The 25,981-nt window shown below is 47.4% G+C and overlaps 1 protein-coding gene across 6 annotated transcripts in view; it reads right to left on the reverse strand.

Moving 5' to 3' along the window:
• Nucleotides 1–678: 678 nt before the first annotated feature.
• PHC2 (polyhomeotic homolog 2) overlaps nucleotides 679–25,981 on the reverse strand; it is a 98,304-nt gene continuing 73,001 nt past the window's right edge. For 3 of the 6 annotated variants that reach the window (XM_033113636.1, XM_033113638.1, XM_033113641.1), the window contains 6 exons: nucleotides 10,647–10,849; nucleotides 8,812–8,941; nucleotides 7,801–7,915; nucleotides 6,693–6,834; nucleotides 5,495–5,771; nucleotides 1,819–2,120 (listed from right to left, as the gene is read on the reverse strand). In XM_033113636.1, the coding sequence (XP_032969527.1) occupies nucleotides 1,966–2,120; nucleotides 5,495–5,771; nucleotides 6,693–6,834; nucleotides 7,801–7,915; nucleotides 8,812–8,941; nucleotides 10,647–10,849 (1,022 nt within the window). In that variant the 3' untranslated portion in view covers nucleotides 1,819–1,965. Of the gene's footprint in view, nucleotides 2,121–5,494; nucleotides 5,772–6,692; nucleotides 6,835–7,800; nucleotides 7,916–8,811; nucleotides 8,942–10,646; nucleotides 10,850–23,774; nucleotides 24,043–25,981 lie in introns of those variants that run through there. The other 3 variants (XM_033113642.1, XM_033113637.1, XM_033113639.1) reach the window with 3 other exon arrangements.

The following is a 25,981-nucleotide window of genomic DNA, read 5'->3' on the forward strand; positions in this document are numbered from 1 at the left end:
CAGGGCAGAGTGGTTCACCGACCGCCAAGGCCTCGTTTCCAGCACAAGGCCTGGTTCACAGAGGCACGCCAGCCGCTGTTGGCCGCGCACACATCTCACCCAGCCAGCTCATGTCCCCCTCGTTTGCACTCCCACCTTCACACCCACGCCTTTGCCCGAGCGGCTTGGATCTGGAATAATGCCCTATCTCCTTTCAAGGCTTAGAGGTCACTTCCTTGGGGAGTGGCTCTTCTCATAATTTGCTAGTACAGAATCCAAAACACGCTCAGAAAGTGCTGAGTGAACCAAAGCCATTCCAAGGACTATTCTGGACGCTAAGCAGCAGCAAGAGGAGGTATCTGCTGGGGGTGGGGCAGTCTGGGTCCTGCCTCAGGTGTTTCCGATATTCCTGGCCCAATAGCATCATGGGAATGGGGGGTAGACCTCAGAGCTGAAGGGGCTCTGGACCCTCCCACTCCAAGAAACACCCTTGTGAAGAGCAGTGCTGGAATCTGCCGCTCCTGTGAGGACAGGGTCTAAGGGTGCCCTCCAATATTCTGGCCTCAGCAAAGCGCGGAGTCTGGTTAAGGGGGTGATCCCTCTCCCAACCCAGGCACTACCCCCTCCTTATGGGTGAGTTGTAGACATTCAGGATCTATACCTGCAGACAGGCGTGCCCAGGAAAGACAAACAAAGAAACAGATTTTACAGATTTATTTTTAAAAAAACAAAAACAAAAGGTTAAAAAAGTCCTTCATTTCCAACCCTGCCTGGGGGTGTAATTGGGGAATAGAACCAGCTGAGAAAGGTGCCCACCTTCTTCCTGGGAGAGGCCCATTCTTCCCCGGGAACCTGCGCAGGACAGTGAGTCAGAGGTAGGCCCTCACCCTACCTGCCCTGCCTCCTCCTCTGCAGCAGCTCAAGTTGCTGCTAGCAAGTTCGAGAGGCAACGTGTGGGAGTGGGAGGCCAAAGGCTGCCTTCCTCGTGTCAGTGGTCACTCCAGCTCTTGTGTCCCGTCAGATGTTCTCTGGGCCCCCACCAATGGGGCTCCCAGGGTGGGTGGGTGGGGAGGACAGGAGGCTCAGCCTGACCCAGCCCATCCACTGGACTATGTGCTCAGCCCACTGGCAGCTTCCTTAATGCTATTTGTGACACAGCAGGGCAGTCAGGGGGACTTCACAGTGTGGGGAAGGGGCTTCAGAGACATTGTGACAAGTCGGGAAAGGAACATCTCCATCGCTTTCTGACCTTGCCTCTGCCCTTCTTTTCTGTTCCCCATCCTGAGGCTAAGTGGAGTCCAGGACAAAGCACTAAGTGGCTGTTCACTACAAAACACCTGCAGATGCCAGAGGGTGGCTCTTGGCCTATCTGTCAGTCCAGGCTCCCACACAGTCATACAGTCACACACACAGCGTTAAGGCGTCTGCGCCAGCAGGCATGGCCAAACTGGGCCCAGCTTCTCTCTCTCCACCTGCAGAAGGTGAAGGGGAAAACACCTGGCGGCTTCAGAAACAAGCTGAAGGGGAGAAGCTGACAGCAGGGGAGTTAGCCAGGCCTGGAGAAAGAAGTGGGAGGAAGGCAGGCAAGGGCTTTCCAGGCCTCTATCCAGGCCTGACGCTGCCCTTGGAAATAACCCAACTCAGGTTGGGGAGCCCTGACCGTATACCCCCTGGAAAATGGGGGACAGAGAGAGGGGAAGAGAGCAGGGCTAGAGTATTGGGACTTTGGAGGAAGCCAGTGCTATCAATATTTACAAGCATAAAGCCCCATCTTCTGTGCCACCTACCTCTCTGCCCCTCCCACAGAAAGAAAGGCCCCTGAGAGCCATCGAGGAGGTGCCAAGACCTCCTCACCAGCCACGCCCCATAGGGAGAGCCCCTGCCCTCCGACTGGCCCCATGTCTGGGCCCCTTAGGAATGTCTGTCTGGCTCTGCTCAGCTGGGAGGAGGCGTCCTGGGCCCGCATCCTGGCGACCCTGGCCAGCCCTAGGAGTCCTTGAGCATGCTGATGCGAGCATAGATCTTCAGGGCGGGCCCCAGCTTGATGTTCATAGCACTCATCAGATGGTCCTCCTTGAGCAGCAGCAGAGCTTGCCCGTCGATTTCCTGGGCGCGGAATTCCTCTGCTATCTCCTGGCAGCCTGGGGGGATAGCACCAGACAGTATCAACCAGAGCTATCAGTGTTCACTCTTGGCACTCACTGGACGTTAGACACATCATCTCATTGAATCATCACAACCACATCTTTGGTGTTTTGTTTTTTTAAGGAGGGCGCAGCTCACAGTGGCCCATGCTGAGATCGAACCGACAACCTGGGTGTTATCAGCATCGCGCTCTAACCGACTGAGCCAACCGGCCACCCCAGTGCTGCTGTTCTTACTCTACAAGCAGAGAGAGGTTAAGTGACTTGCCCAAGGTGGCCACGTTCCAGGACGGTCCCCAGGGAGCCACACCTCCTTATCCATGCATGTACCTGCTCAGACCCCTCCCCTCAGTGAACTAGCTGACCTGGGAGATCAACAGGACCTGTGGTAGTGACAGTATGTGATTTCCGAGACTAGATCATTACGGGCGTACCTTGCTCTTTTGGATAATTTATTTTGGAGTAAGCCAGCTACCATGTCATGAGGACACTCCAGCAGCTCTCTGAAGAGGCCAACGTGGAGAGGAACTCAGGCCTCTGGCGCACAGCCAGCCTCCCACGCCATGTGCGCGAGGCACCTTGGAAGTGAGTCCCCAGCTCCAAACCCTCAGACAACGGCAGCTTCGGCCTATATCTTCACTGAGGCCTCGTGAGACCCCAAGCCAGTACTGCCCCGCTAAGCCACTCCACGTTCCTGACCCCCCAGAACCCTTGAAATAATAATTATTGTTTTAAGCCACCGTGTTTTGGGGTAACTTGTTTCACAACAAAATACCTAATGTAGATTTTGGTACCTGGAAGAGGGGTGCTGCCATAACCAACCCTAAAAAATGTGGGCATAGCCTTGGAAGTGACAGTGGCCAGGCGCTGGAAGGACTTTGGGAGAGTGTCAGTGAACGTCGCATGTGTACTTTGACAGAGTAAGTAGAAGTCTGATGGCCTTTGAGAAACTCCTGGGGAGCCTTAAAGGAAAGTGAGAAAACTGTTACCAGAAACTGGAAAGAAATGGATTCTTGCTATGAAATAGAAAACTCAGCAACCTGTTGCTGGTGGAAACACACTAAGTTTGATGTACCTCACGAACTGAGTGATCTGGCTAATGAGAGATTTTTAGGCAGAATGTTGAAGGTGTTGCCTGGCTGCTTCAGCTCCTTACAGCGAAATGAGAGGAGTGAGACAAAGGAAGACTGTTAAATATCAAGGAGCCAGGATTTGCTGGCTTTGAATATCCCTAGCCTCTCCAGATCGCAAATGATGCTAAAATGAACAAATGGTTTAGAGGCAAAAATCAAATCCAGAGCATGGTCAAGACGACGGCCTACAGATGACACTAAGGGTGTTACTTAAATTTTTTTAAAATCTCAGAAAGATCTAAGGTGCTGCCTCGGAGAACTATTCAATCAAAAGGCTCTCTAAGGATTTTATGGACGTGCTTCATAGATTCTCTCCATTCAACAGCAGGGCTTCTATGACTATCAAGGACATTGTCCCTCAGCTGCAGAAGCAGCCCAACGCAGAGGAAGGCTTGTCTTGAAGACATTTTCAAGTATGGGTTTTGTCTAATGAGCCCCTATATGATACACGGGAAACCCACAAAAATTTTAAGACAATTGTTGGCAGAAACACTGCTTGCTTGGACTGAAAGGGTAAGATAATACAATGCAAAAAGCAGCTGGAAGTAGGCTGAGGGAATGACTGAAAACTCAGGGCTAGCGTTCATGGGAACAGAAGACAACACAGAGGGTGGAACTAAGAGTGAAAAAGAATCACTCCCGGGCTGTGAGCCCTAATCAAGGAAATGCTGACGTGTGCCCTGTTAATTTCAGAACTGGTATGGATCAGTGACTCCTATCCTCTCAGTTTTTTTCCTGTGTGAATTGGTATGTCTACAATGGTTATCCTTTACTTATCCCACCGTATCTTGGGTTGGTGGAGGGGCCTGGATAACCTAACTCGTTCTCTGGTCTTCAAACTGACAGGAACTGTATTTGAGGAGCTGGATCCAAGGAGGTTCAGTTGTGCTTGGATCTGAGTTAGATGACGAGATCCTGGACTTCAAACTGCTGGGATAAGACTCAAGAGGAGTTTGGTTAGGGAGTGAGAATATTTTTGTATGAGGGAGGAACATGAACCACCGGGGGCCAGTGGTGAACTATGTAACCAGCGTCCACATAGATCCCAATAATCCTTGCTTCCCTTTCATGCCCTCGTGAGTCCCCTCACACAATGAACTCAGTTGACCTGTGTGACCAATAAGATACTGTGGAAGTGACAGTACTGCATGTGACTTCTGAGCCTAGATCATAAAGGGCACGGTGGCTCCCACATTGCTCTCCTGGATCACCACCTGTGGCAAAAACTGGCTGCCATGTCATGAGAACACTCAAGCATGAGTGCCCTGAAGAGGCCCATGCGGAGAACTGGGGCCTCCTGCCAACAGCCATACCCTAACTTGAGAGTCATATGAGTGGGAAGAGGATCCTATAGCCCCAATTAAGCCTTAAAATGACCTTAGCCTTGGCCGACCTCTTAATCAGGATCTCATAAGAGACCCTGTGGCAGAACTGCCCAGCTAAGCCATTCCCGAATTCCTGAGTTACCCGCAGTAACTGTGTGATAACAAATTTGGGGGATGCAGCAATAGGTAATTAATACACCGGGTTAATCGGCAGAGCTAGGATTTGAACCTAGTTCTGAATCAGAAGCTCTTACCCACTCGTCACCACTCCAGTCAATACGGGACCTGGCCAGTGGCTGGGTGAGACTGGCAGGAAAAACAGTAGAGAAGCTTTGGAATCCCACTGAAAGGATCCATGAACGATGTGAGGTTTGTCTTTCAAGGTTCGTTTCTAGATTCTAGCCCTCAAAACCACTTGCACTCCACCACACAGGGTTATGTGGGGTTCTCATCTGCGTCATGCGCTTTCACGTCTTCACGCCTCTGCTCAAGCGGCTCCCCGAGGCACTCTCTCCATCCGGCAAGGGCCTACTTGTCCACTGTCATTCAGTGTAAATTTCTTCACTTTGATGTTCTCCCTGACAGATTTCCTACACGCCCATTTGACTCCCCTCCCAACCTGCTGCCGGACACCCAGGGTTAATTACATTATCACCTCTGCGTTCCACACAAACCACTTACCGTGCCAATAAATATATCACATTATAGCTATAAAATATTATTTACGGTCTGTGTCCCGTGCTAGAATGTAAGCTCTTACAAGCAGAAACCTCATCTTATTCACCTCGCAGCCCCGTTCCGGAAGCTGAGTCAAGAACTGAGTTGCCTAATCTTTCCTGGTGTGGGAAGTGTGATCTCTCCCTTCCTTACTCCTTCCTACTCCAGGCAGGCACAGAACTTCCAAGGGCCTCACCTGGCAGAGAGCGGATGAACTCGTAGACATCTTCTACGTTCCATTTGGTGGGCTCACTTGGCAGGAAGTGGTGTCCCATGCCCACCAGGTCCCGCATGTGCATGTCAGGGAGCTCCAGATCCCGCTGGCCTTGTCGCCGGCGGGAGGTGGATGAGCTGGCTGAGATGGGGGACAGGGGTTCCTCATAGCTTGAGTTATCTGAACAACGGCTGGAGTCTTCCTGGCTGTGTGTTAGCTGCAATGCAGCAGTAACTGAAAGGGGTACAGTGCCTGTTGGCTGGGAGCAGAGAGAAACAGTTTTCTTTAGGATGGAGAATCAGTCGTCTCTAGCACAGTGATGGGCGAAGGCAGGAATATTTCCCCTTTCGTACTTGGCCTAGCACCACCTATCTGACTTCCTAGAGCATAAAGCACCTTCTGCTGTCCCCTCTCTGACCCCAAGCAGAGTTAGTCCCTCTAGTTAGTATTGGAGCATGTATCACACTTGAGCGTAATTATCTGACTATTTGTCCATTGTTCCTTCTAGATATGGGATTTTAAACCAGAGTTCTATGGGTTTCAGGAGGTGGTCAATGAATCACCAGAAACAGCGTGTGAAATTTCCTGTGTGTGTATAGTTTGGACATACGAGTAGAATCTTACCAGATTCTTAAAGAAGTGTACACCAAAAAAATAACAAGAGGCAAAATTCGCATTAGGTTCTGAAGCAGCACACAAGGCTGTAAGTTTCTTTAGTGCAACTTAGAGCCTTAGCGCCTCACAGAATTCCTGGCATATAGCTAGTGCTAAAAAAATATGTGATGAATGAACACCCATGTTCCTGGCAGAGACCTTCCAGAACTTAGTGCTGTAATGTTCAAGGAAGCAACACAGTGGGAAGGTGAAGGGCACAGGCTGCCTTCTCACCACATAATACAGGAAGTAGCCAGAAGAGCCAGGCAGGGGAGACCTCGTTTCCATGGCTCCAGAAGTCATGGATGGAGGCAAACTGGAAGGGGAGGGGTAATGTTGGGACAAGGTCACTGAAAAGGGAATCTCATAAGCATCCACAGGTCTAAAGGAAGGACATAGGGAAGACTTGATGTGACAGATTAGGAGAAATCTGATGTCAGCAGCAGAAAAGGAATGTGGGTGTCCTGGGTGGTGGTAAGAAGGGGGCTTGTGAGGATGGAGCTTTAGGCTCCGCCAGCCTTCTCACCTGCTTCTTGGTATCCTTGGTGAGTGTGGGCAGACTGGCTTTGCTGGCCCGACGGCGGTTGTGGGTTGTGGCTCCTGCCTTCTGCAGCTTGCTTCGGTCCGAGTGGAAAAGCCCCACTCGTTTGGTGCATCCCACATTGTACCTGTCAGAGTCGGGGACAAGGGAAGTCAGAGCAGTCGGAGGGTGTATGGGCTCCAGGCAGAGTGAGTGCAGCCAAGCTATCTGGCAAAATCCTAGTCTATTTGCTCTAATCCTAAATCCCTCACTTGACACAACAAGTTGGGTCACTGGGGAGAACTCACCGCTGACATTCTACTACAGGGACTACCTGTGCGAACAAACTACTGTCCGTTGTCCTGCTGGAGATCTCTGCAAAGGTGCCGATTGCCTCCAGCACCACCTGAGGGGATGAGGGCCAAGGACAGCCCGACTCCAGTTGGCCTGCACAGCACCTGTTGCTGGGGGCGTAAAGATTTCTTCTTTTGGGGGCTAAGAGCTTCAAGGGCAGCCCTCTCTTCCACCTTGGTACCAAGATCGCATAGGGCTTTAGAGCCAGATGAGTTTAAACCCCCAGTTCTATGACTTCAGGCACGATTACTTATCCTTTGTGCCTCCGCTCCCAAAGTGTATGAAGGGGACAATAGCAATACCTGCCTCAGTTATTTTGGAGATTTCATGACATAATGCACATCAACTGTCTAGCAAACTGCCTCGCATATGGCAGGCTCTCGGTAAAAAACGCTGGTTTTCACTACGATCATTCGCCAGCTAGCTGGCTGAAAGCTCATGAAGGCAACATGTACATGAGCGCAGTGCTCTGGGTGAAGCTCCTGGTGGAGGGCTGGCCCTAAGGAGGTAGGCAGGAAAGGAGGACAGGTGCCAGTGGGACCCAGAGGGCCAGCCAAGCTAAAGCTCATAGGGGTTCTTCTGTGAAGCAGTGTCACGACGCTGCTTTCAGGAGGCGCAGGACATAGGGAGCTGGACACGCCGCACGGAGGGCCTCTCGGGGCCTCTATCACTGAAGGGAGGTGGGACAGGAGCAGGGTACCAGGGTGCAATCCTGAGGAAGGGAAGGGGCTGGGCACCGCAGCAGGCTGAGGCCACTCACCTTTTTGCACAAGCCATGGAACAAAAGCGCTTTGAACGCTTGAACTTGTAGGCAAAGTCCACCCGGCCACAAAGCTCACACTTGAGTTTGAGGGGAGTACCCTCCTCTTTGGATTCTGAAAAGAATGGAAATTGGTAAGTGTGGAGAAGGAGCAATTCCCACAGGACTGCTGACAGCCCCACCGAGGGGCCTCCTGACTCTCTTCTGCCTCCTCCTCATGTTCCCATAGCTGTGACATGCAGCAGCAGTCTAGCTTGGAAATGCCAAACCTCCTTTGTCACTGTTTTTGGGAGGGCTGTTTCCCTTCCTGGAAAGTACCCAAAGGTGTCTGGGGATGCACCTGGGACACTGATGTTTTTTCTTTTAAGCGCTATGAGGCTGAGGCAAACACAGGTGGGGAAGAATCAGCACCCCTCAGATCCTGGAAGAGAGCAGGAGGCTCAGAGGGAAGGAACACTCTGGGTGCTGTCACAACTGACCTGGAATTCCACCACCCTACCTTGATCTGTTAGTTAGCTGCTGACCCGGATAACAGAACCCAGGAGTTCTGTAACTTACGTAGGCCCCCCCCCCCCATTTAGTCAGTGGCTCATGTGGCAAGTGCAGTCGATGCCTGGCTGCCACTGTGCCTCAGAGCTGGCTCCAGTCGAATGCAGGCTCCTGGGGCAGTGAAGGAAGGGCACAACCTGCCTGATGCCACTCCTCCAGTCCTACGACTTGCCAATGACTCACAGAGGAAAAGGAACTCTTGGAATCCTGTGGCTGGCTGGAGGAGAGGCAGGGGACAAACAGTTCCCCAAGGGCAGGGACTTCTCCTGTCAGTTTCCTAACGGTAGGGCTGAGAAGGCACTGGGGGAAATGTTTAGTAGGCTGACATGTTTACACACTCCCTGGCTCAGAGTTCCTTCATGGACACCACGAAAGGAAATGTGTAAGGCCTGCCTTGCCAGCCTGGCTGACTTCCTGCCCGGCCAAATCAGGAGGCCAGAGCATTCAGGGTCTGAGGCCTACCTTGCAGATAGGGCTCCTCCATCTCTGAGTCAGTGGTGGTGGTATGATCCTGCTGTGGAAGTTTCTCAGGCAGGAACCCCTGTGCATACTTCTTCTTGAGATTCCCCACCAGCAGGGACGAGCGTCCCACCTAGAGGACAAGGTGACACGGAGGCCATGAGGATTAGGTGGGTGATGCTTCCTTGCAATCCAGCCTCATCAAAATTACATGTATAAAGCATCCAGATACAGATGCCAGCCCCTATACCATCATCCCAGTATGCTCTGCTCAAGGCCTATTTTGCTGTTTAGCTCATGAGGCAAGATGCCAGTGGATACCGAAGTACAGGGATGGCTTCAGTCCAGGACCAATAGACGGCTTAGGAGGTTAGGAAAATATCTACTCTCCCAAGTGTCTAAGGGGCAGAGATGGAGGCAGAGATCAGGTTTCCCACACTGCCAGAACAGGTGCCAGGACCCATTGCTCACACGTCACCAAGCAGGAATACAGCTGAGGCTATGTGTGAGTTTATGTATGAGACAGAGAGACTGAGCAACTACTTTTTGATTTCTGACTGTTCTCTACCTTACTACTGCCCTACCCAAGCCATAGGTGCAGGCAGCCGTGGAGGAGAACAGGAAAAAATGGACTCTGGGCTACAGAGCAAATGCCCTCTGTGGTTGCCAGGATCCCAAACTGGCTAATTCACTCTGTTGGTCCTCGCTTCGTTGCCTTTGTTCAGGCAGCCTGGTGGCCAGATCTCTAGAGCGATGCTGGGGATGCTTTGGAATCTGCATCACCCCTGGGAGATCAGCTGGTTTCTGGTGTCTCTCCAGGAGGCCAAGGGCAGGACCTGGCCTAATGAGGGAAGAGATGTGACAGGGCTAGAGCTACTTATAGCTAAGGTGGCTCCAGGTAGATTTCTTTGCCACAGGCCTTGAACAACCTCCAGAGGGAAAGAGGACATTTTAGAAGGGCAGGTCACCCCTCTCAGTTAATCAAGCTTACAGTCTTCTGCTGACTAGTCAAACCACTCGTGGATCCAAAGAATGGACAAAGGCAGATGGCATCCCACGAAGACAGGATGCTTCTAACAGCCAGATAATTTTATCACAAGAGGGGCTAGTGTGCACCTGGCTCAGGGCCCCCCCCACCTACAGAGCAGTACCACCTGTCCTCAGCAAGCCACGACGAGCAGACTCAGCTCTGGCTTCTGTGTTCTAATAAGCCATTTTCTTGATTCTTTAATACTGCCCTTTGGTCTTATGCTTTAATTGGAGACACTTGGCTATACCCTTTCTGAAGTGCCCCTCGTTCTCATTCACTCCTTTTCAAGGAGGCTCTGTTCCCAGGAAAGAAGTTTCAGGCTACATCCCTGTTCTCTTCATTTCAGATTATGTCTTGAGAATTTTCTTCTACATAGGTTCCTATTGTTCTCTAACCGGCCGAAGTTTTGCCATTCGGAGGTTCTGGCATTCAAAACTGAACAGGGCCTCATTTCCCAAAGTCCACCACCTTGCACCAAACACTCCAAGGTGAACTCCCTTCTAACCAGGGTGGTCACACATCACCAGGAGGTACACAGCTGAGTCTGTATGTGGACACTTCTAACCAAGGGGTCTTGCCAATTATTCCTAATCACACCCCCTTCTGGACCTTAGGAAGATAATCCTAGAAAGAAAATGGTTCTGACATTCCTTTGGGGGAAAATTAGCAAGAAAAGAACAACTTTTTTTACATTTTTGGAAATTTTACATGGAAACGTAAAAATATTCTAATACACATCCAAAATATACTTAAAAAAAAAAAAACAAAGAAAAGAAAGAAAAAAGAGGGGAAAAGAAGTAGTCCGTACCGGGAAAGGCTCCGCCCCCTCCTGGATCACAAACCCTTCGATAACATGCGTCAGGATTTGGGGTTTCACAATGGCCTGTGGTGGTTTATTCTCACCATTCTGGGGGGCAGTGCCGGTGATGCTGGAGGCAGAATTTCCGTTCCCTGAGGTCATGCCGGGGCTGCTGAGGTCGGTCAGTGCATGAACAATGCCCTGCCCTGTCTCTGTACAAGGGAGAGTAGGGAGACACAAGCCAGGGAGGTGAGAACCAGGTCTAGGCCAGGAGAAGGCGAGCAGGGACTCAGCACATGCCTGGCATTTTCCGCGATGCCCAAAGACAATGCAAACCAAGCAGTCCCCTCCTTCAATGACCTACTTAACAGCGGTGCAGTGTCAATGGACACACTGCCACGTGTGACTGCAATCAGTTGTGCAACCATGCAGCTAATCAGCTGGCAGCGTTCCTTAATTTCCCAACTGTGCAAAGAATAGTTCAACCCGGTTAAACAGACAAGAATTCGGCCTCTGAAGAATTAAGGCTTCGGTCAATATCGATATGGACAAATACGGTAACATTCAGTTCAAGGGAGAAAAACTGTGTTCAAGGTGGTATCTAAAACCAGGATGAAAAGCTGAACTAGGTAGAAGGCTTGGGGTGTAATGTGGTTTGGGGGAGAAGGCTAAATGAAACTTCTGTGATGTTTCTTGGAACAGGGTTTGATTTTAAGTGTCTTGTGAAATGTCAAAGTACTGACCTCGAGCTAGCAATACAAATGGAATTTGAGGGCCAAACCCCAAGTAAACATAGTAACATATTAGGTTGGTGCAAAAGTAATTACACTTTAAAAGGTTAAAAATTACTGCAAAAACCACAATTACTTTTGCACCAACCTAATAGATCTGACTATTCAGAGACTGGTTATTTGCAGCCACTGTGTTAACATACACGTGTTCTGTTTTTCCACCAAGGAAGCTACTAGGCAGAGTTAAGGTTTTCTACGCTGTTACTGCTGGTCCTGTGCTCTCAGTCAAGCTTCTTGTCCAGTTTTCAGCTCTATATCCAATCTGATGCTCAGCCAACCTTAGACTCCTTGCCTCCATCCCTCTGTGGACAACCTCTCCTAAGTTCTCCGTCTTGGTGCCCCACCTTCCTCTGAACGACCTAACAGTGCTGACGAAGTGTCTACACAGGACCACACCACAATGGGCCTCCACTTCAAACAGCACCTCTCATGAGTTGTTTTAGAGGTGGATTTCATCAGCTCACTTCTGTAACTCTCTCCCCACCCTCTCCTTCTCTACCACCACCAACTGCCCAGTGAGCTGAGCTTGCCTTTAATGCAGAACTTCCTAAAAAAATAAAAAAGAGGAAGAAAAAGCCATTTCTTTATTGCAACAAACCTATGATTATTAAGTATAACCCAGTGTGTATGTGTGTGTTAACATACTTTTAAAACAATTTCAGTAAATTTATTAGTTAAGTACTTTTTTTCATAAAACTATATGAAGATGCTCTTATTTCATATTAAAGATCCAAAATCCCACCATGGAGGGAAAAAAACAAGAAAACAAACAAACAAACCCAACTAAATCCCACCATGGAACAGGAATTCATAGTGTCTAATTATGCAGCATGGAGAAATCAAAATAAACTCGTTTTAGGAAAAGTTTATAACTGGTGCATTTTCTTACCAGTTGCACTAATGCTCAACAAACCACAATAAATCTTTTTTGATAAAAAAAGAGTTGGCAATGACACATGCCTGCAGTACTCAGATCTTCATAATTTAACTATAATAAACTTCAGAGCTGAGTGGAAGTCATTCAAGAAATGTGATTGATGAAATTTTTTAAAAATGTATTGTTTGTGACAATCATACCAGCAAATTAAAAAAAGTCCCATGAGTCATTTGAAAAAAAATTTTTAACAGCTTTGGCTTTTCTGCAAAGATGAAAAATGTCCATTGCCCTTATTGGAATTAGTCTTTCTAAATTGTAAAGGTGTTTGGGAACTGAAACAACAACAACAACAACAACAAAAACCTTTGCTTCACAACCCACGAATAACTAGGAGGACTGAGCTGATTACATAATCAATTAAGTTTCTCTGACTTTAAATGTTACATATTTAAGTCTGCATTGACATAACTGCATTTTCTCTGCTTTAAAAACTATTGTAAAAATTCAAAGACACAAGTACATATTTTATTTAAAATAAATAAATGTTAAAATGCAAAGTTTATTATGTAAGTTAAATTTTTCTTTTAGATGATGGCTATTTCCTTCTAATTAGAGCCCAGTAAAATATTCTCTGATTACAGATTACAGCATCAAAAGTATAAAGTCGGGTTCCACCTCTTACAATGCTTGAACCTGCTCTGTAACACCCACAACTCAATGATTTTCTGGCAGTTGTTTAAATACCTTTAGTAATAAAGGAACTCACTACCTCTGTAGTTTGTTACCACCTTGGGCAGTTCAATCAAAAAGTTCCTCCTTATAATGAGGCAAAAATCCATCTTCTGTTTAATTTCTGCCCACTTATCCTGGCTCTGTTCCTTAAGACCACACAGAACAAGGCTAATCATATTTCCATAATGAGCAAAAACACGAGCTGAGACCTGCCTTAGAGACTGGTCTCTATGACTCAAGTGAATTAGGGGCAAGTCCTCATCTCTCTCCAAGCCTGTTTCACTGGCTGTAGAATAAGGACGATAATAATACTTTCCTTACAGAGTCACTTTGAGGACTAAATGAGATAATGATTAGCAGTACAGTGCTACCACATTAGGAAATGCTCAAGAAATGCTCGTGGTGTCATGAAGAATGTCACTAATGACCCCAGAATATCCTCTCTCCTCCAGGCCAAACTCTCTGTTCTTTTACCTATTTCTATATAAAAGGTTTCAAGTTCATCATCATCCTAGGTCTTCTTTGCCTGCATTTTTTTAAAGTCTACCCACTCAATGCTAACATAATAATCAAGTGTATTGATCTAAGAGATCAGGTTGGTAAGATTTTTGTTTTGTTTCTTTTAAACAGTCACACTCCTGACAGAGCACAGGGGCTTTAGTTTATCATCCCTTTATGGAATTAATCCATTCTTCCCTGAATTCTGGGATCACTCCCACCTCCTGTTTTTCTCGCTGATATTCCTCACCAAATCGTCTCTGATCCCGTCTCCTTTTATGGGATCTCTCTATCCTTGCTGACTCCTCTCCTTCCCCCTCCATCCCTTCCTTCCCGTGTCTCAGATCTGTGCCTGTTAACGCACACTGCGAGCGGGATAACTCTTAAGGTCAGATTCTTTCCTCATGCCAAATACAGTAGTGAACAGATACATTCACCAGCTCATAGGCCAGAGAGCCAACACACGGATAAACCCTTTCATCATAACATCAGAAACTATCACTCCCACTGTAAGTCTGGGGCAGGTTACAGGAGACAGAATCCAAGGGACAGAAGGGAGATTATTTTATGAATATACCAAGGTTCTAACTATTGCGCTTTGCATTCATCTTGTAGGCAAATACCTCATCATCTGCTTTAGTAACAGAGGAGTTTGGGCTATTTCTGGAATGACCAAACACAATCTCGCCCCTTGCCAGGCTCAGCACACTGCGATTAATTTAATCTGTTTCCCAGCTCTCCCAGACTGCTTTTCGGCTTGCTTGGGGGAAAGCAGCTTAATAGGGGAACTTGCAGAAACCTGCCCCGTTGACCCTGAGGCCAGATAAAAGACAGAGACAAAGCAATACTCTATCTTTGGAATTCTTCCTTACTCAATTATCTTGGCCAATCCTCGGCTGTAAGGGATGCCAGGAATTCCCAGGGGTCTCGAACATCTTTTTATAGAGTTAGGCACCTAAATCTGAAAGGTGATGGCCAGGACACCATGAGTTCGAGAGGCTGCAGGAGGGCAGTAAAGCTAAACTTCAGTGGTGTTGGGGCAAGGTAGAATCTAGCCTTTAACTGAAGCTGACCACAAAGGCCCAAATATTCAGACCAGAATGAATAAAACAGTAAGTTCTGGGGGAGTTGTTACATAAGGTATGTCTCAACCTGTAGGCTGCTTCTCAATTCTGGTCTCATTAATAGGCTCTGACAGAAATAGCCCTTATAGGGGGCCAGGATGAAAAAGGACCAGCCAGGGGCCTTGTCTGTGAAATGATCTGCTTTGAGGTTGGCCCCCTCTGCGAGGCAAAGAGGGTTTCGTCAGGCAGGGGCCTATGTCTTAGTCATCTCTATATTTTCAGGGGCTAACCCAACGTCCAGTGTACGACAGATACTTAGTATCTGCTCAGCTGGAATGTATGGAACCCACAGTCTCAGTCTTCACTGTGGATGTAGGGTACTGGTCTCCCTAGTCTCAAAACAAGCGACTTGCCATCTGCTGAGATTTGTAAATTACTTGCTGAGGCTATGACTTGAGAGCAGTGAGGCTGACGCCTGCCTGTAAGAGTGGCACTTCTAGGTACCTGGCTATAAAGAAGTTTAAGAGCTATTCCTTTGCTCATTTCTTCCTCTTATAGTAAGAAAACATTTACGCCAGCTCCAGGCACTTACTTGGAAAGGCATGATGACCTCTAGGGGCAGAGGCTGGGAGGCGCCTATCAAAATGGCCCAGCCCTCAAGACTCCCTGGTACTGGTCAGTGTCCAGAGAGGCTGAGCTCTCCTGCCCTCTGCAGACAGAGGTGAGGTCAGGCAGGCCCCAGCTATGCAAAATCGGGGCCACTTCAGAACCAGTTCTTATGTTCTTTATATGCACAGATAAGACAAAAGGCATCAGTTATTCTGGAACATGGTTTAGTACTAACATTAACTGTGACTATTTCAGATGGCCTCACTGTTCATTCTATTTGCTCCTAAAATAAGTAGCCTTGAAGACCTGACTTCAGAGGAAATGGTGGGGGTGCGTGGGTGGGCGTTAAGCAGTCTTTTAACCTACAAGACTTCTCACTACCCTTGCAGGAAGGAGAAAGCTGGAGCTGATGGAGCTAAAAATTGAAGGAAGCAGAATACGCGAGAACATGGCTCATTTACCTGCAGCAAATTCTGCTCAATGAAGGGTACCGCGTTTCCCCGAAAAGAAGACCTAACTGGAAAAGAGGCCCTAGCAGGATTTGTCAGGATGACATCCCCTGAACACAAGCCCTAATGTGTCTTTTGGAGCAAAACTTAACATGAGACCCGGTCTTATTCTCGGGGAAACGGTAAAACAAGGCTGCCTAAACCACAGCGCATTCTCTCCAGGCCCCTCCCTGGCTCTGAAATCCTGCTCACTGTGCCTCAGCTTAGCAGGCCAGTCTTGTGGCCAGGATGGGTGACAGCAGGATTTCTAAAGAATTTCTTGTTCTAGGGGGAGCCTGAGTGGAACACCTGCAAAGTGACCCCTAGGAAAACCATAACCAGGAGAGCAGCTGATACAGACTGTACCTGGTCAGAGTAGCGGGAGGAACCTCAGCACAGCAAGCACGGGCAGAAAACACAGTTCTTGTGGAAAGGTCTGCGGGCCACCATTTACATTCTCCTTAGTTATATGTGGGCCCCTAAAGAAATCAGTGCCACTCTGAAAGTGAGGGAGGTAAGATATTTCATTAAGGACCAATTTGTGGGCATTCCTCCCCCTCTTCCCCAGGGGGAGGGTAGGCAAATGAAGGGGGGGGCAGCATTAGCACAAGGTAGGGAGTGGGAGGAGGGGAGAAGAGAAGCCAGGGCGGGAAGGGGAGGGTAGGCGGGGAGAATGGAGGCTCTATCCGGGGATCCTGACAGAGTCCGTCAATTGAAGAGATTGATTTGGTTAACAACCTTTTTTAAAATGCAAACATATACCTGTGGTCATTCACACCACGCTGTGAATGCTTAGATAAGCAAATAGCTTTCCTCCCAATTTAGGGACAGAAGGTTCAGTGGGAGGGGTGGAGGTGGAGAGAGATCATTTTGGATCATGGGTGCTAGATCACAGATGATTAGAGTTAGAAGGGCCCTGAGTATAACATCCTAATTTTCCAGATGAGGAAAAGGGTGCAGTTAACAACAACGTGCATTTTAGAATCAAGGTGAGGGTGGATGCCATTTATTTGGAAGACAGTACCTTCTAAAATACACACAAACGGTGCTCTTCGTGGTGGGAAAATTGTAGGCCCCTTCCCACCCTGGGGTCCCCTGAGTACCAGAAGGCAGAAGGAACCAATGTCAAGTGTTGGTAACTTTTTCAATCCTGCTAAAGACCGAGCTGTCAGACACACAAGACGTCCTTGCCCTGAGGACACACAGCAGGCTGTGGCTCTCACACAGATGCCATCACCATCCTGCTCCTCAAAGCACCTTCCTTGGATCTGCGAACAAAAACAGCCTGCTCTGAAGGGCCTCTCCGGAGAAGGGAAGTACGGCTGTGACAGGAGGATCCCTTTGGGGCACTTTGCGGAGCAGAGGTGAGCTTTAAAGGCACAGGAAGAAGAGGCCCTGGCTCCACACCCGGGTTCCTGCAGGGCAGCTGGCCAGCAGAATGAAAGAGAGGCCACGCCTGGGGGCCCCAGACCTGCCCTCAGGGTCACTGCAAAAAGCCTTGTTGAGTTTGGGTTAAGAGGATTGGCGAGCAGACATGGTTCTTGGATCTTAAGCTTCTGGGCTGAGCAACGCTGGTTACAGCATCTGTTAGGGAGCGCCCTTCCTCCCGACCGGCCGGCCAGCAGCCATTACCATACAGCTGGCTTTCATGCTGTCTCTTAGGACACCCTTCTGACTGACCCACAACCCCCAGCGAACTGTGTGCATAAGCTGAACTGTAAACAGCTGAATGTTTTCCAAGCTGCCACCCCCAGCTATGAAGGAAGGACTCAATGAAGCGAACAGCCACCCTCCCCCACGCACATGAGAACCATGGGAGTGGTGGGGGATTTCCACACAGCTGCAGGAACTGCTTCCCAGCCCACGGGGAGTACTGGGAGGGCGGGCAACCAGATCAAACTCCCAGCAGCACACGGGACCACACGGTGACTTCTGACAGGTCAGCGCCCCAGGGAAGAACACTTAACTCAGACTGCAGGGAGTCAGGGAAACTTTCAAAACGAGTTCCTACTTAAATGGGGACAGTCCTATGGTATCTCATGCTGAGGTGGAGGGCCCCCACATATTGTCACGTCACAATCCGCTGGCATATGCTACGGTTGCAAAGGAAAATGGAACCAACGGAAGAAGCTCTACACTAAGAGACATCACCATCGCAGGAGAGGAAAGGAAGAATGGCAGAGTGGAAAGAGCACTGGCTCTGGGTCAGGCCTAGGTTCATATTCTGGTTCCATCTTGGATTACCTATGTACCTTCAAGCATTTGGTACCTGCTCTGAGCCAGTTTCTCCACCTATACAAATGAAGATCAGACTGCCTATTTTGCAAAGCTACAGTGAACATTAGAGTTGATGTATGTAAAGCGCCTGGCATTGATTCAGAAGCTGTGCTACATGGCAGTGAAGACTTTGGGATCAGAAAAACTCTAGGCTTAAATCCCAGTCTGTAATCCTGGGCAAGTACTCTAGGACTCAGTTGCCTCATCTATAAAATGGGGTACTTACAGCTGTCTCACATGGCTGCGATGATGAGGATTAAGTAAGACAATGCGGGTACAACACAGTGGGACTGGCCTGACTTGGACACGGGAGCGTTAACATCACTGAGCTCTGAGAGAAGATTCAGTAGGAAACCACCCTAATCTCACTCTCTCACGGAGCCGGGCCTCTGACAGCCCCAGAGCAGAACTATTCTTTCACCGGCCCAATCTCAGGTATCATTCGTGTTCCTCAGATGCCTCGGTCTACTCAGGGTGTCCTGTCCTTGCACTTGAGGTCAGGCTTCAGGAGAAATGTTAACTCCACTTTGACAGTGACTACATCATATGACTACATCAGAACAGAAATGCACTGTGCCCTTCAGGGCACACCAAACATCTTAATTCACCTTCAACAGGGCAAGACAACCCCGATTCCGTTTCTAGTATTCAGTTCTTTCATAAAGAGTCGCAGCCAATCACACAGACAGCGCAGAAGAATCCCAGAAACCAGAAAAGTGGTAACTTTGGAATAAAAGGAAAAATCACTTTACCTAGAGAACAGCAAATGTATATGAAACTTGTAATGCCAAGAGGAGGTTTAGCCTATGAAAAGAAATTCATTTAAAAAGCTCAAGATAAAATCATGGCAGATGGGTTTATAAAGTTTATAGAAAAACCTAGAAATGTTTAGTAAATTCCCTAATTATCTTCAGGTTGATAACGAGGAAAGGCAACCATGTTGCCCAATATGATGCCTTATTTATTTATTTGGTTACCAACTGCAGGATCACTAACATTCTTAGATAAATGGTGGGGGGGAGAACACTAAGCCTCAGTTGTCTTGTCTATGTAATGGGCTGGATAACACTTATTTTGCAAATCAATCCTGATAATTTCTGCTCTTGGAAAACACAACTCCCTTCCTTCCTGTAACCACTGTCTAAGCTTTCCATCACCCTATTTTGCTACCAATCAACTGATGGAACAGATTAATATTGATTACTGGAGACCTGGAAATGTGGACTTAATCAATTTTTAAAAATTATTGATTCACATTAATTCTGTATTAATTTAAAGTGTCACTTGCTTTGATTATTTAAAAATGTCTTAATATAGCTGTGTGGATTTAGGCCCCATAAGGATGGTTTCAAATATGCTAAAGACATCACTAACTAGGGATAATCACATAGCATTTTAGACATAATAACCATGCAACTAAAGCTTTAAAAATAACTCACAGCAGTCATGAACTCTCATTGTCTTGCCAACAGTCTCATATTCAGTCTCAGGCCTGGTCCTCCTAAAGCACTAGAGAAGAGCTGGTTATGACATCTAATACACATCTTTTCTTAAGAGAAACTGTAATCACTTTCACTGCTAAGAAAATCATTCAAGAAACATATTTGCTTTAAAGAAAATCGTAATAGCAAACTGGGACTCTTCAACATCTGGATTCATCTTAGAAAACTGGTAATCCCTGTATCACAATCATTTAACAGATGTAGAATTAATGGTCTCTTCTTTTGGACTTAATCTAAAGTAAAAAATCACTTGGAAATGCAAAGAATAAGAACGCACATCCCTTCTCACTATAAATAATTTGGAAGGGGAAAAAAAACAAAATTAAGTTTACTATACTGGCCTTGATGGTCTTACAATGAGACACAGAGCAACAATTTATTACTTAAATTAATGCTATGTTTCTTACTATATTTTTTATCTTTAAAAACTGATCATTCTTAACTGTGTAACTCTTGATTATAAAACAGCATTTTTTGATGTTAATTACATTCTATTTTTGTTACTGGCAGAGAAAAAAGTCCAGAAATCTGTAAGACTGCCGTCTTGGATGAACAAAAGGTTGATTATTTTTCTGACAATTCCCAAAATGTCATAAAGTTGAATTAAAGATGATTTGCCTCTGAGTATTTTTATGTATCAAATCAGTGTTCTGATGTAGCTAGTAATTCAAACTGAAATTTTAAAATAAGCCAATGCTTAAAATGAAACCTGCACCGACTTGAGTTGTGATTAAAGTTATCTTAAACAGGCACACTTTATTTTTTAACAGAAAACATACAGTTTTTTTAACTGGTGACTCACATTGTAGTTTAAGCCACGCCCATAAAAACATTTAAAACATAAATGTACTTATGTTCAGACCTCTACCTTGAGGGGCAATCCAGCTTTGATTTCCATCAAACAAGTTGCTAAATCACTGCAGAGAGAGTCATTTCTGTTACTGGCACAAAGGACTCATCAGAGTTGATTGCATAACGCAGCCAGTCCTCACCCTGCTTTTCCACGGGGGTGGAAAACACAAAAGTATCTCTCTACAACACTTTTGTGAGATTCCTCCTGATCACAGAAAACCATCATCTTCATCTTCCAGTTGGAAAATGGCATAAAAGGAATAAAAGAGAAACACCATCATTTATGAAGACTCCTTATTCTCATTTCCCTACTCTCATCTCTAGTAGATGTATCTTTTCAGAAGATAATCTTTTGCGGGTGGGACTCAATCTTCTGGATATTACACGGGAGAACTTTAATATAAGTTTAGATTGACTCAAGAAGAGGGGGAGAAAACCAAACCCTTGGTAAACATCATACTAACATGGAGCAGAACCACCATCCTATTTCCTAGTTTTTTTTAATTAAACTTTTTATTTGGGCTTACTGCTCCATGCTATCTGCAGTGAAGGACTTTGATAGGAAGTGGATGAACTTTATTGGACAAATGGTTACGGAATGCCGGGCATGAGGGCAGAGACTTAGAGGATGAGTCTAAAACAGTCAAGCCATTCTCTTCATACATTCACAAAAGGAAAAAATAGAGATAAAAAGGCATTCATGAACTCACAGGTAGAGGTTCTTGACTCTGAATCAGTAATTGTTTTTTGTTTTCCTTAAATAAGAAAACCTAGGGAGGGGACAAGCTATGTGAGAGCATGCAAGACCAGAGGCAAGAAGAGTCCAATTTTGTAAGATGACCTATCCATTTATTCCTCTTAGTTTTTTCTCTCTCCCTCTGAAAAAGCAGAACCAAGGGATCCAAAGTATCTAAGACAGGAAATGAGTAAGGCAGGAAAAAGGATGTGGTCTGAAAAAGAGTGGATTCTGGGGCTGAGCCAGGGCAAGTAACAGGCACAGGGTCATAGATGGGGGAAGGGGTCTTGGTGGCAGGAAGAGAAGTCTTAGGGTCAATCGGTTTAGACTAGAAAGTGAGTGACAGAGAAGGTATGTCTGGAGAAGCGTAACACCTTCCAAAAAGGTTATCCTCCACTGAAACGCAGATGGCCGAAGAGACCTACAGCCAGGAGAATCATTACTGGGACAGAAAGAAGAGCTGGAGTTTCCACTCCTCTATTTTAAGGAAAGTGGAGATTATATTGAATGTACTTGACAAAGAAAGGTAAATTAGAAATTAAGCCAGGACCTGGAAGAGACATGGAAAGAGGGCTGGGGGGTGAGTACATGATCAAATAACAACAGTCAATAAGCATATATGTGCCATCAATAAAACAACAGCTAAAAAAGAAAAGAAAAAAAAGGAAGAAGGGAGTGAGGACAGGAGATTGCTCCTGAAAACGCAGTTGGACAACCGAGAAACCAACTCAAGAGCAACACAAAAGTGGACTAAGAAACTGCCTACTTTCTCAAGATTAAGGCTGGAGAAAAAAAGGCATCTATTCTTCTCAGTGCGTATGGACAAGCCTGGAAACAGATCTTGGGTGGGCTGAAAGGCAGAGCTCACGTGATGAAGAGGGCCTGGAAAGGGCAGGTGCCAAAAGAACACCACTACCCATCTGCTGGACCCTCTGTGAAACAAGCCAGCCCTTGTGAATGAGCCAAACCAGAAGCTCTGGTTCCCGCCTTGTAGGGACTGGAACTTAGGTACAGAAACAGTGGAAAACAGTTTATCAGCTGATTCAAAAGTGTGGATATTTCCAAATATAGATGCAGATGTCGGGGGCTGTGTGGCAAAATCATTTTTATATTCTTTCTCCACAGTGCCTAAGACAGTGCTTTCTATGAAGCAGAAGCCAAATAAAGGTGTTTTACATCTGAATGAAACCAAAACTACTTAGCTAGCTGTGCAGTTATCTTAAGACAGGATCTCTTGCCGTATAACCAACACAGTTAAGTTATTTTCTATTCTAGTCAAAAATGTTATGCAGGGCCTGCATTCTTTGTGACCTAAACCTAAGCCCTAATCAACAGACACTACTACCACAAGTGCGCTGCCTTGTACTAGAATAAAAGATGGGGATGGCAGGGGGGCAGAAATAAAGGAGTAAGAAGGAATTTCCTTGCCTAATTAGCCTGTAATTTTCAGACTCACCTAGAAATCCTGGCAGTTCCAACATTTGGGTTGACTCAGGAGGGGAAGGAAAATCCCAGGTGAATAATAATTGGATTACCCAGTTATGCCCCAGGGCCAACTGGCTGAAAAAGGCCAGGACAGCACAGCTGATAGTTAAATTAGATGGTTCAAGTGACATTATTTTCTAAACTAAAAATCGAGATGCTTGTGCTGACAGACAACGGGATGGAGTATTTTAAATTGGGGCTGTCCTAGAAAAATCGAGGACATATGGCCGTGGATTGAGGTCGGTAGCTTATTTCACAACAAGGGAGCCTCTGGGCCCAATATGCTAATGAGAGGGGATTACAGATCTAGGATGGGAGATATTGAAGGGGAAAGCTGTCACCGATTTGTAAAGCAGGAAGAAGAATAAAAGACTAGACAGCACAGGAAGAAGGTAAACATTCTAGGTATGGAATAGGAAGAAAAGGAAAGTTGATCAGAACTGAAAGTATGTCAGTGAAATCTCTTCAGGCCGGGGTGGGGGAGGGATGGATGAGGGTGTCACAGGCATAGACTGGCATCCAACAATCCTGGAGTGTGTAGGGGGGATAGGAGTTCAGATTGTAGCTTCACCATTAGTTTACAACCTGACCTTGGGCAAATTATTCCCTCTGTGGGCTTCAATTTAAACGGATAACCTCAAAATCCCGAGTTTAATGTAAAGAATCAACAATATAGTATACCTGCATTTGGCATGGGAGAGAAAAGGCGCTTCTGCTCTTCTAAAAATGGAAGAGAGGACAGATACAGAACAGCTTGTCTCTTTCCATCCAATTAAAAACCTCGTGAGACTGAACTAGATTAAAAACAAAACTCCAGCGAAGCCGCAGGCCCTCCAAGATAGAAGTCCCCCTACTGCTGGTGTACAGCAGCCTTGCCCCTTAAACGGACCGTTCATCTCCGGGTAAACCGCCGTCCCGGGAGGACAGAAGCGGGGGTGGGGTGTACGGGGACTCCGGGTAGGGACGGGGACGCACGGAAGCGTTTGGCACGCCACGGTTGACACAGCGGCTTCCGGGGGAGTGCGGGGCAGGCAGGGTCCCGGACTTGGAAGGCGCAGGACACCTCCCAGGCGCCGAGGGCGAGAGTCGCGGGCTGGCACGGCCTGGCAGCCGAGTAGGCCCGGGCCGTGAGTGGCACCGGAGGGCGGTGCCCGGTTTCCAGCGCGACGAGCGCGGGCCGCGGACTCCCTGCTGGCGAGAACCCCTCCCCCGCCACGGACACTGACCTGTCCAGGGCCCGGCTGGGCCTGGCCGGGCGGGGCCTACTCAGCCCCTCGGCCGGGCGCCGCCTCGCGCGGGGTCCCGGGCCCGGGCGGGCCGCCTCCTCTCCGCCGGGAGCCTCCGAGCCGGGGCCCGGGGCTGCCGCGGCGCATCCGACCGCACCGGCCTAACCGGCGTCAACAAAGAGCGGCGGAGGCGTTAGGCCGAGTGGGGGCGCGAGCAACGGCCGGATTGCGCGCGCGCGGCTGGCGCTCGAGGGCTGCAGCCGCCGCGGAGACAATGCCGCGCGTCCCGGCAGAGCTCCTGCGGCCGCCTCCGCCGGGGGCGGGGTGAGGCGCAGGGCGGGGCCTGGGCCGCGCGGGGCGGGGCCTCAAGGAGGCGGGGCGCCGGCGCGGAAGCCCGGCCACGCGCTTCCTTTGTGCCGCGGCACTGGCCCCGCCCCGTGCCGTCCCCAAGGCGCTGTCGGGCCTGCCGCAGGTTAGGGAGGTCAGGGTTAGGTTTGGGAGGCGAACGCGACGCCACGGGGATGTCTGCCCTTGCCGCGTCCAAAGTCCCCAGTGGCTTGGAGAACTGGGACTCCCGCCTCGGCCAATTCAGAGGCAATAATAACGACCACCAGTAATTGAGTGCTTAATATGTGTCAAGACCTCCCTCCATGCACGCACTCTCAGTGCTCACAATAACCTTACAAGTAGTCATTATACACTCCACTGGGAACTGAGGATCAGAAAGGTTAAGTAATGACCAAAGTGACCCAGCTACACCTCCATAAACGGGGATAATGCCTACTCTTTAGGCTTACAGTGAAAGTTAACTGAGGACATACTAATTGCCGGTACTGCCTGGCATACAGTTGGAGCCCAATAAATGTTACTCCTCTTCTTAAACTACACTGGTTTAAACTGAATTGTTGTGGCAAAGCACATTCATTCAGTAGATAATGCTAGATGTAGAGTTACAAAAGACGTACAAAATGACTCAAGTACTCCCACCCCTCTGCCCTCTCCCAGGCTTTATGCTGAGTAAGACAGCAGGAATCTCTCCATGCTTGGCTTCCCTCTATTCCCAACATTTCCCCATTTCCTTGCCTTTTTCTTAGCATTCATATCCACCCACCCCCGCATTTCCCCTTCAGGCCAGCCTCATCCCTTTTCCTTTTTTCCACATTTTACATTTATTTTATATTTCTTGATTGTCTACTTCGCTCCCTTTCTCTTCCCCATTCCCTTCTTTCCCCTCTAGTATTTTTCAAAAATTTAAAGCTTTCTTTCATTAATATTCACATTTCCTCCCCTTTCTGCCTTTGCATTTCTTACACTTACGTTTTATAAATGAAGCTAACATGGGATCAACTACTCAACTTCTCTCTATGTCCACACTTTCCTGCCTCCCTACCTTTACCTCCACTACTCTCTCCTGGAATGCCCAATACTGCATGTCCAGGTCCTACCTATCTTTCAAGGTCTAGACTCAAGAACAGTGGTCGACAAACTTCTTCTGTTAAGGGACCAGACAGTAAATATTTTAGACTTTGCAGGCCATCCGGTCTCTGTTGCAACTACTCAGCTCTGCTGTTGTAGCAGGAAAGCAACCACAGATAACACGTACATGAATCAGTGTGGCTGTGTTCCAATAAAACTTTATTTATGGACCCTGAAATTTGGATTTCATATAATTGTCATGTATCATGAAATACTATTCTTCTTTTGATTCTTAAACATCTTAAAACGTGAAAACCATTAATAACTTCTGGGCTGTACAAACATGGTGATATGCCAGATTTGACCCTTGGGGTGCAGTTTGCCAACCCCTGCTCTAGAACAATGCTACTTCCTCTCTGCAATCTATCCTGATACTCTCTACTCGGTAATAACTTTTCCCTCTTATAGCATTTACCCATAATCCTTCTATGGCATTTATCACATTTTAGTTTTTACTATACATTTTTTTTCTGTTCATTTCTCATCTTTCTCAGTAGACCTTAAGCTCCTTGAAGGGTGGGCACAGATCTTATTTCTCTTTGCATTACCTACCATCCCACAGTGCTTTGCACAGAACAGGCATTCAAACATGTACAGAATGGATATACAGTTAAGTCTTAGGTAGTTGACAATTGTTTCCACCGTGCAAAGCTTACTTCTCTCATGAGATAGTACTGCGGGAGCAGAATGATTGTTCTGTGTATATCATCTTGATTAGATTTCAGGAAGAG

Source organism: Rhinolophus ferrumequinum, chromosome 9, assembly GCF_004115265.2.
Source record: "Rhinolophus ferrumequinum isolate MPI-CBG mRhiFer1 chromosome 9, mRhiFer1_v1.p, whole genome shotgun sequence".
Lineage (NCBI taxonomy): Eukaryota > Metazoa > Chordata > Mammalia > Chiroptera > Rhinolophidae > Rhinolophus > Rhinolophus ferrumequinum.